We start from the raw sequence: 10,880 nt of genomic DNA, 5'->3' as shown, positions 1-10,880 counted from the left end.
GTTTCATGAGAGACATGCAATTTCAGGGCCATTTTATGAGTATGTTGCCTTGGGTAAGACTCAACAGCATCTTCAGAGCATCAATATCAATTCCAACATGTTGGCCCCTGCCATCACAGTTTTTAAGACTAAAGTCACCTGAACGAAATTTACTGAACCATCATTGACACTTAAGAATGATCAAAACATTTCCATAACAAATTCTTCACACTATAGAGATTATAGCCATGTCATAAACACTATATATATATAGTTCTCTTCTTCTTATCAAAAGTCCACTTTGCCTATTCAATTGCTTTAGAATTTCAGTTGACAAGCCAAACTATCTTCTCTATTACTATCGTACTAATATTCAGTGTGTGAATCATTTACAATTGTGGCACGAGTTACTGTAATCGTTTGGTCATCTTTCTTCAAAATATCCTTTGTTCCTTTTGTCAAAGTGTACTCAGGCTATTTCAATTACTTTAGAACCACACTTTGATGGAATAAATTATCATTCTTATCTCCTTTTCTACTGTTAGTCTTAATCTAACATACTAAATGTTAGGCATATGTTAATCATTAGGTCTGTCACTTCTATGATAGTTAACTTCACGCTGAACTTTTCTTGCCCATAACTTTACTCTTTTCTACTATTGTCTGTCTACTGTTTTCGCTTGTCTCATACTATTTATATGTTCATCACTTAATTGTCTGCCTGTCTTCTAGAAATCTCTATTCTTGATGTCAATGTCTTGCACGCGACATTCGATAGTCTCAACATCAATGACTTATAAACTTAACTTTCTACAATCGTCTGCTTTTAACTCTTATTATAACAAGAACTAAACAATAATAAAATATTCACTCACAAAAATTAATTAATCAATAATATCTAAACTAAACAGTCTTTTATATCATGACAAGGTTCTTATTTTATATTCTAGTTTGTCAATATAGGTAATTTGAGTTCCTAATTCATAAGAAATTACAGACTTTGTGTTTAGACATCACAAACATCTAATTTGAACCAATGCTGCATTCAATATACCAAACAACACAGAAAAGTTGATATTTAGGTGTTTATTTTAATATTTGCTTTTAATTTATGAAATTAACTAATCTATAATACTAAAATTTGAATTATAATCTTCAATTTGATTCCAAACTTATTGACATAAATTCATGAAATAGTAGTTTAATAAAATTATTAATGCATGTCAACAAATGTGATAACATGGCCTTTGACCTGTGATGATAGGGTTAAGACTGATTAGCTTTACTCACCTGTTCTAATTTTCTTTTGAGGCAAGCAACTTCTTTCTGGTTTGAATAGGTAATATCAAGCCCAGGTGAAAGAGCATAGAAGAATGATATGCCATTTTCTATGGCAGACTGTATGAGATTGGTTAGATGCTCTGAAAATGTTCAAGAAGTTTTTATCATTTAAAAAATCTCAGAAGCTTCATATGCTCAAAAGAACTGTACCTTGGATTATATGTACAAAATGTGAGTAATTTGAAAAGAAGTGCATTATCTACATTATTTTAAAGGTGATTATTGATTTTCACATATATCTTTTATAGTTTGAAAGTATTTCATAATCAAAAAAAGTATGTGTTTAGTCACCCACATTATTAAATTACTATTAATAATCTATTATATGAATGAACAATTCAAGATTGTTGTTAGATAGAATATGGTTTATTCAAATTGATATTAATGTATTAAATACTTCAATGTTTTGTAGCCAAAGGTCTAGTTTTCATGAAGTTTAATTGTTTGTTATTAAGCTCAAATCTACACAAAGAGCTATCTTTGCTGTGCCTACCACAGATATTGAAACCAACTGTTTAATGTTATAAGCTTCAGACTTATCTCTGAGCCACTGGAGGGCATGAAGTTTAATGAACAATAGGTCATTAATACATATGTTCACCAGTAAGTTCCCCAAGACTAAAAACAGGTCTAAAAACTGTTTTGAACATTGCCTTATGTTTGCCAGTTCCTTAAAAAAGTTATTTTGTGCCCTCAGTGGATATAACTAGTAAGCTGATATTAAATTCTAGGAAGTACTGCATTTTTAATTTCATATTTTCAAATATACTATACAGTTTTAGATCTATATTTTTGTTATATTTTCATTTCCTAAACTGAGTGAAAAAATAAAGATATTCATAAAACTGAAACCCTTCAAGAGCTCGCTGTTTTTAATTGGTATTTTACACACGAGAAATCCCAATGCGAGATGCATGAGAATGATGCACAACAAGCTATCAAAAAAAAACTAATTGATTTTTATGGTTCCCATGCATAAAGGAAACTGGGAAATGTTAGTGTTTTCACGTGATTCAGTAATGCTTCTAGATCACTGATGGTGAAAAAATATATTATCATTAATGTCAAAAAATCATATACTAGTTAATTCTGGCACAATTAGCAGTATTTTATGTATAAACATTGTTTTGTCTACATCAGTCTTTTTCCATACCATGAAGTAAGCTGTAACAGAATTATGTAACCAGTAGCTAGGTTCCCACCTGAATGGAATGTAAGGGCTCTGGTTAAGGCTTCATCTCATCTTCCTAAACTAGGTTGTGGAGGATCATTTTATTACAACCCAAAAGCCCTAAACCTAGTACATGCCATGATGCTTACTACTGCTTGTACAAGGGATGCTCACAGTTATATCTCCAAGAGACAGGTAAGATATCATCAGTGACCGGAAAGTAAAACCCATATAAAGCAAAATATGGATGGCAACATATAATATCAGTTTAAAGACAATAAGTTTTAGAAAAAAACTCAAATTAAAAAACACTGCATATAGAATGCTTCATTAACAGTAACCAACAATACTGGAGGTTTAATGGTTTCTGAGAATACGGCACTATTTGTTATCCACAAATCTTTGTAGAAACACTATCTCAAATCAGTGAGTAACTGAATGCATCAGACATCTGAGCAACATATTCAAAGAATTTATTATTTGTCAAGCAACAAACAAGATGCTAAGAACAGGAAAGAATAACAAGTGAAGATAATGATGAGCATGTGCAGCTTAGCATAATTAGATTAATAGTTTTGGTATTGTTTCGATACTGTGTTTCAGACCTTAGTATGCTCTTGAGATAGAGATATTAATTATCATGGAGACTGATTAGTGCTAGTGTGGTTGTGTACAAGTGATGTATTAGTGTTTGTCATTGAATCTAAATCTAAGGACTATATCAGAATAAAAATAATGTGAGTACTTTGAGTTACTTTTATTTAGTACCAGTATGTGTTTAATGCAATAAGCTACATTATGTAACAAAAAAATGAAAAACCTGACACTTGAGTGGTGTAATACTGTAATGAAATATCACTGTCAGTGACAACCATGTTTGCATACAGTCACATTAATGTCTGTGCTAGTTACTGTAGCTTCTACAAACATGATTAAGCAATGTGATAGTGTAAAATTATAATGCAACTATTAATGTTATGGATGTTTTATCAGCAGGTCTGATTCTGTGTAGGAAGTGTCCTATATGTATAATTAAAATTTACAACTTAGTTGTATGTATAATTTGGCAATCTCATGAAAGAACAACATAAACAATTAATAAATATATATAGTCATGTTAATACCAAGATTTCAATATTTTGCATGTATATGAACTTGATACACCCAGTTTCAAAGCATGTGCAAAAATAATACAGTGTGCACTACATCAGTGAATGATTTTGTTAACATGTATAATTGTTTTATAGATATAGGAAATGTGAGTTAATTGCAGTGTATGGTTAGCAAGTGAAAGTCTCGTATATGTATATTTTTTTTGCACATACAAATATCAAAATATATTGCTTTAACAAATATTTGGCAAATAAGAAGTATACTTGTTAAAGAATATTCCATTTTACAACAGTAAACATGTTCTTTCCGTGTATTAAAAATTGTAAAATAATAATCACAAATGTTAAAATCTTTTGTGTTGTTTATGCTGTAATAAGATTTTTGTGATTTAAATTTTAAAATGTGAGTGGTATGCATTATCATAAAAGCTAAACTGTCTTTGTTGTGTATCTTTTGATAAAGTACCAATAATTCAAGAATGGCGACCAATCATACTGAAACTTTGCAAGATGACTCTGTAGCAGATTGTGACTCTTATCATACAGCCTGTCTTGTCTTTATTTACAATGTATGAATAATATTTAGCAATTTCACATATTATTAGTGCTCAATTATACATTACAAGCATAGATCTAATAGTCAAGAAATAACATTTTGGTCAGAGAAAGGTCTGAGAAAAGTTAGAGAACTTCATTCTGCCCAAGATGTGGGAACCACATATTATCGTAATGTGATTTTTCCCATACCTTATGTGCTTGCAGCCAGGTGTTTTTTTAATCATTTAACCATTCTTTAAAACTAGTCTTAATATTCATAACCATGCCTGAATTATCAACTGGCAAAAAATGCCAGTGTTCCTTTATAGTTACTAGCTAAGTACTAGAATCTACAGGCTTTTTACCAGGTAGCCATTACTAATTTCAAGTTCCAGTTAGAATTGTAGTGAATGAATCTTATTAAGAACAATCCTATGAAGCCTGTAATCCTTAGGAATTTCACCAAACTACAACTTTAGACTGATTAATACTGGCTCCTTGTTAGAAAATGATTTGGAAATCATATATTGGCCTATCCTTGATATTAACAGTTTGTAAGTAAATGTTATTAGTTAAAAACCCTAACTTTATGGGTACAAAAACTTAAAATCAGATATTTAAAAACATGCTTGTCTTTGTATGCAGAAATGTAACAAGAACACATTTTTCCAATTTTAGAGGAGTATGGTCTTAAAGCTTATTTATTAAAGGTACATGGAGACTTTCTATCTCATGTTTTATGGTATATTCTCATAATTATATTATGGTGTTACTTTTCTTTTTGCTAAGAAAACAAATCTGTAAGTTAAAATATAATTTATGTTCATGTTTAAATGCTGAAAACTGACAAAGCATTATAAAACCAATACAGGTAATATATTTAATAAAAATCATATATATATTGTAGTTGTTGTTTTTTCCACTTCCATCTTAATTTGTCCATTTTATATTCCAGATCAGATGTATGTAAAAATGGCATTTCAGACCTATGTTTTGTCTTCCACAAGTCACAACTCCAAGAGCCCTTTCGTTCAGTAACATAACTCCTCAGTTGGGCTGGATGATGAGAAACAAAACATTTTTTGAAATGTTATTTACATATGCTGTATAAGACTTTAAAAGTCCAACTGATAAGTTCTGTTACTGAGAGAAATACCTCTTATGCATTAACTTGTGGGAGACAAAAGACAGACCTGAAATGCTATTTTTACACAAATCTGACTTGAAACTGAAATGGACAAATTACAAGGAATGTGGAAAAAATATCTGCAGTTTAATTGATTCATCACAGATTTTAGACAATTTGGTTTTAAACTATAATTATTTTGCTAATTTTGTTTGATTAAAGGCTGGCAAGCTACATTATCAACTGAAAAAAAATTCAATAACAAATCTAATACTCTTAGATGAGTAAAGCTTGTGATTTACCTGCTTCTTCCACTGTGTACAGTTCACGCCAGTAAGCTCTGTGTTTAAAGTCATCTTTAGGAGCATACATGTAAGTGTTCATTCCAAGCTTCTTCATTCTAAAAATGAAGCAGACAGTCAGGTTTTTGTATTAGTCTATTGCTGATTAATTACATAAGAAAACAACTCAAAAGAAAATTTCAGCACAAATGCAAATATAGAAGCAGAAAAAGAGAATGAAAAAGGCAACTGGAATACAGGCATACCACAAATAACAAAAAGACAGCATCTAAAGTTATCGTTAGATAAGATAAAACAAGTTTTATGTCACTACAAAAAGTCTCATAAATATAACTTCCAATTATGATAAAACTATTTCAAAATATCTTATAATTTACAAATAGAGTTACCCATTAGCATCAATTTCATTGACTAATGTCACATAAAGTTATCAATTCATCAAAATTACAATTAACCAATAGCTATATGAAATTAGTGTTTACAATTATTACAACTATTATATCCCATGACAAAAAAAAAAAGACAGATTGCCTCAAAATTGAATATTGCAGGTGAGATAATAATAGAGTTGCCCAAACATAAGAAAGCAGACAATCAAGGTGTAAATGATAAAATATAGAAGGAAAGAAAGAATGATGCAGAAAACATCAAATTACTCTCCTGAACAACCCAAGACTTGGGAAGGAAGGAATAGTCTGGGAATAAAATCAATCTGTTCGTGTGGTATGGAGTGCAAGAGAGAGATAGCCAAGGATTCAACTGGAGGACATAAAGGAGAACTGTTTAGGAAGGCTTAGAAGAGATCTGTAAGAACCACAGAAAGCAAAGGAGAATAGCCAGGGAAAAGAAAGAAGGTCATTGACAAAGCTGCACTATAACTGGTGATCACAGCAGTGGATAGACTATCTTTGAAAAGCCAGGTAATAAAATGAATAGAGATGAGTTTGATGACATGGAGGAAGAGTATGGTGAATGGACCAACATCAATAAAACATCCACTTACACTGACAAATCACAAGGGAGGATGTCCAACAGCAGCAAGCAAGAAAAAGGGCTAATCTGCATGAAAAACTTGTTTGTCTTTCAAAAGACTGGAAATAAGCCACACATAAAGGGGAAGGTGTGGAACACCATGAAGAAAGATGGATGTCTGAAGCTGACATAAAAAGACAAATGAGGTAGAGGTGAAGAGACAGAAATCATAAATGGTCTGGCCAAAGATGGCCTATGAGAAGAATCTGGCAAGGGGTGCTGTGAATGAAAAACAATCTGGGAAGAAGTTGAAGAGGAAGACAAAATAGAGAAACAGGGTAGACTAATAGGTTCAGAAGGAATATGTCAGGGTCATGAAGTTTAGAACTGGTGATAGAAAAGTGGAAGCTTAGTATAGAAGAGAGTCTCAAATGAATCAATAAAAGAAAAAATCCAGAAGATTTACACAACACTCCATCAGGATGACTTAATTTTGGTAAGACAGTCAATTCACTATTAAATTCAAAGTTACCAGAACACAGAAGGCCAACAACCATTATTGTCATGAGCCCAAGAGAAAGTTACTCCCTGTTGGTTAATTTAAGAGAGACAAAAATATAATTATTGAAATAGATTAAAAAATGATGTATAAACAGCTGTGAAAAAAGATAGTGGCAGGTACATTGAACTGCCCACATATCAAAGAACTTGACATGAAAAAGACTGCTCTGCAGAAGACCACACATTGAAAATGATTTCCAGAACTGCACCATACCTGGCTAAAGAGGCAACCATGAACAGATGTAAGTACAGACGGTATAGAAAGTTGAGTGGAAATGTTTGAACCACCACAACAGCAAAAGGTATGGAGATGAAGATACAAAAATGAAAGAAGAAAGTGGTATGTTCCACTGACGGGGACACAATAGGACACTCCAGAGAAAGAAGGGTTATGAGAAAGGCAAAAAAAACTATAAAAACAACACATGAGAGCCTTGGAAACCAGAAGCTCATATTTCAGTAATGTAATGGGAAAGATTGAGTCCACCCAAGAAGCAAGGTGGTCAAGACTCCAAAATGAATCAGGTACAGAATGGAAGTCACTACTGACTTCGGGGTTTAATCTGCCAACCCTAACAAGAAAACTCATGAAGGAGAAGGAAGATCATAGCAGATGATGCCCCTCAGGACAGGGCTAAAATATGTCAAATGTTCATATAATGGTGAAAATGCAGACCTAACAAGTGCATTCTCTGTGTGAAAGCTTGCAGGACTTAGTTGAAAACAGACAGTATGTGTCATGAAATAAAAAGAAAGCTCCAGAGAGAAAAACTGTGTGGCCCAAGGGTTTTCTGCAAAGTGAGTCCACAGGTGGAAAAACTGTAAGAGCCAAGTTGCTGTAAGACCAAACTGAGTGGTGTTTTCAGAAAAAACTGATGATCAAGCCCTATGATAGTTAGCCTCTTGGTATGGGAGCACTGGAAAATAAGGTATCCCAATGAAGTAAATCCCAGAGACAAAAAAAACAACAAAAAACCAAGTGAACTGGGCAACATGAAAATAAAAGCAGGGAAATATGAAGAACAGGTTATTGTAATAGTCTCCAGTAAAACTGTTGGTGTAGCAATGCAGAGCATGAACATGAATGGGTAAAGAGAGCAGAAAGGTAAAAGTTAACATTTGTTAAACTGAAAATGTATTTCAAATAGATACTTACTTCTTTTCACAAAAAACTTTCTTGACTAGTACTGCACTCTATTAGCACAAATTTTTTGCTCGCTACTAGCCTTGCAACTCCCACTTCTTTCTGAATATGAACATGTAAATGATCATGCAGCAATGCTCCACCAATAGGAGTGCAACACTATCCATATCGTAACTAGTGCCCTCTCTGATCATGCGCTTTTTAACCACTTCAACCAAATCACATTGGAAGTGGGGAGGATGGGTGGTAAGTGCAAGAGCAGGTAAGTATTTATTAGAAGGGAATCACACCATCAAAACCAGCAGAATGCCACCTCCCTACTCTCAACTGAGTCGAATTGTGCTTCACTCAGGATGATGGGCCTCTATGATCCATCATCCTGGGAACTGGGAAGCAGCAAGGACTCCCATACTCTGTTAGAAAAATGGGGGGAAATGCATTGGCGAGTCCAGAGAACTGAAGCACCAGAGACAGTGTAATGGGTGAACATGAAACCCTATTTCGAAAAGCAGAGCTATCACATTGACAAAATCAATCAACTAACACCTGGCAGCATCTGAAATTATACATGAGGTCCATGGTAAGAAGAGTCTCAATGCCACAGAATATCGGATAGGCAGTAATCCCTGCCTGCTTTACTCATGTAAGTCCATGAGTGTGTGGTGTGGGACAAACATATTAAAGAAGCAATAGACCATGAGCTGAATGGCCCTACAGAACACCCAATCTATACAGTGTGCGTAACATGATTCTGTGATATTTTATAATGTTTCATGTAATATTTGTTATATTGATGCAAAGATAACAATTGGATGGAGTCAATCAATGAACAACTGGCAGCATATGGAATTGTTCATCAGGTTCACAGTAGGAAGAGCCTCAATGTGATAGATAGGATGTACAGTGCAGATTTTAAGACTAAGTATATCTGGTCAGGCAACACTCACCACAAAGCAGGATCCAAAACATGTGTAGCAAAAGGACATTACAAAGAAAAATAAAAACAAATGTAGTAGTCTACAAAACCACCCAGGAAAGATGAAAAGGGGCAGGTGCCAATCATATGGGGGAAAACCATGAAAAAGACAGCAAATATCTAGAAAAAAGAAAGAGTATGCCAGGCAAAGTGACTGGTAAATCCAACCCATACAAGGAATGGGAGAAAAGTCACAGGAAAAAAAAGTAGTATTCCAATAAAGAAATAAACGGACCTGGGAACCACAGAAGGACACAGTATGTGACATATACCATCTAAGGACCCTGACTGGGCAAAATAGTTCATCAGGATCAGAATGGTCCTAAAAGTGGGAGATGGAGGGAAAGGAATGAAGTGTGAAATCAGGATTACTTTCCTCAGCAATCAAAGTCTTGAGCACCAAGGAACGGTCGAGAACTATGGAACAAGACATAGAAAACCCCGACCACAAATGCTTTGAAAAGACAGTGACCACAAACCAACAATATGATGAATAGGGATGGTAAAGAAAAGTAATATAATAAGCATCAAGACAAAGGTCCAAATGGAGGATTAGTAAGATCATGAAGAACAACACTGAGGATCTAATTCTAGAGACAAGTAGGGTAGGGAGGATGAACAATGGGAAATGAGTGAAATAACATAGATAGTACATGAGATTGGAACACAGAATCAAATTTGGTAAACCGAAAAGTGAAAGACAAAATCGCCCTATAACCTGCAACAAAGGAAACCAATAGGTCCCAGTCATAAAACCAAGTGAAAAAGTACAGCAATAGAGGAACAGTAAGAAGGGAAGGATAATAACCTAGGCATATAGACCAACAGCATTATGCATACCTCTTACACTGGACAGGAAACCAAGGAAGTTAAATGCCTGGAAAGTCCCAACCTTCAGACACGGGACAGGACAAAAGCCACATGTGAAGATGGAGTGCATGTATGGATGGATGATGCACATTGGAGTATGACTGATGAAGGAGTGTGGGAAACAAAGGCTAAGGAAGAGGAGGTGATACCAAAAGCTCTCATAGAAATGGAAACCGTGTTAGAGCTAGCCAATACAGTAGCACCAGCAGAACTCAACATGGAGTGGTCTGAACTATTGATAAGACACAAGGAAGAAAACAAACAGGAGGATATGCATAGAGGTAATGGCACTGCTTGTTACAATGGATGAGAAACAGGAGACCAAAAATGGGGAAGTTGTGTATTCAGATGAGAGGCAAAAGTGTCAAAATTGGGGACATCCTAAAGCACATACAACTCCCCCCCAAAAAAAGAGAGGATCCAAAGACTACCTTGTCAGTATAATCCTGTTGGGACAGAATAACCAATTGGCAACCAGATTCAGGGTACCCATAATAAGACATGTCAACAAAGTGATATGATGGCAGTGGGCCCAATATAGAAGATCCAAAATTCAAAAATAAAGGTCTCTCAACAGGGTGCCCCATGCTTTTAGGACACTAGGACATTTAGGACACTACCACAGAATTGTCAGAGTGGATCCTCACCACCTGGTCCTGAAGCCAGTAAGGTAAGTACTGTCTGACAAACAGCAAGAAGTTCAAAAGACTGATACTGACAATGGATTCAAAAAGAGTTCCCTCCGAGAAACATCCTGAGTGTTGAGAAATGCTCTACCAAATAGAAAAG

General features: G+C 34.4%; 1 protein-coding gene across 1 annotated transcript in view; it reads right to left on the bottom strand.

Moving 5' to 3' along the window:
• The window catches only part of LOC106464982 (protein O-GlcNAcase-like), a gene marked incomplete at its 3' end in the record, with an annotated part of 40,685 nt that overhangs the window by 9,721 nt on the left and 20,084 nt on the right, over positions 1–10,880 (bottom strand). The window contains exons 3-4 of the mRNA XM_013925162.2: positions 5,569–5,666; positions 1,270–1,400 (exon numbers count right to left, since the gene is read on the bottom strand). Of these exons, the coding sequence (XP_013780616.2) occupies positions 1,270–1,400; positions 5,569–5,666 (229 nt within the window). The remainder of the gene's footprint in view (positions 1–1,269; positions 1,401–5,568; positions 5,667–10,880) is intronic.

This window comes from Limulus polyphemus, unplaced genomic scaffold, assembly GCF_000517525.1.
Source record: "Limulus polyphemus unplaced genomic scaffold, Limulus_polyphemus-2.1.2 Scaffold1801, whole genome shotgun sequence".
NCBI lineage: Eukaryota > Metazoa > Arthropoda > Merostomata > Xiphosura > Limulidae > Limulus > Limulus polyphemus.
Note: the sequence above shows the minus strand (reverse complement) of the source record. Positions and strands in the feature narration are given on the sequence as shown.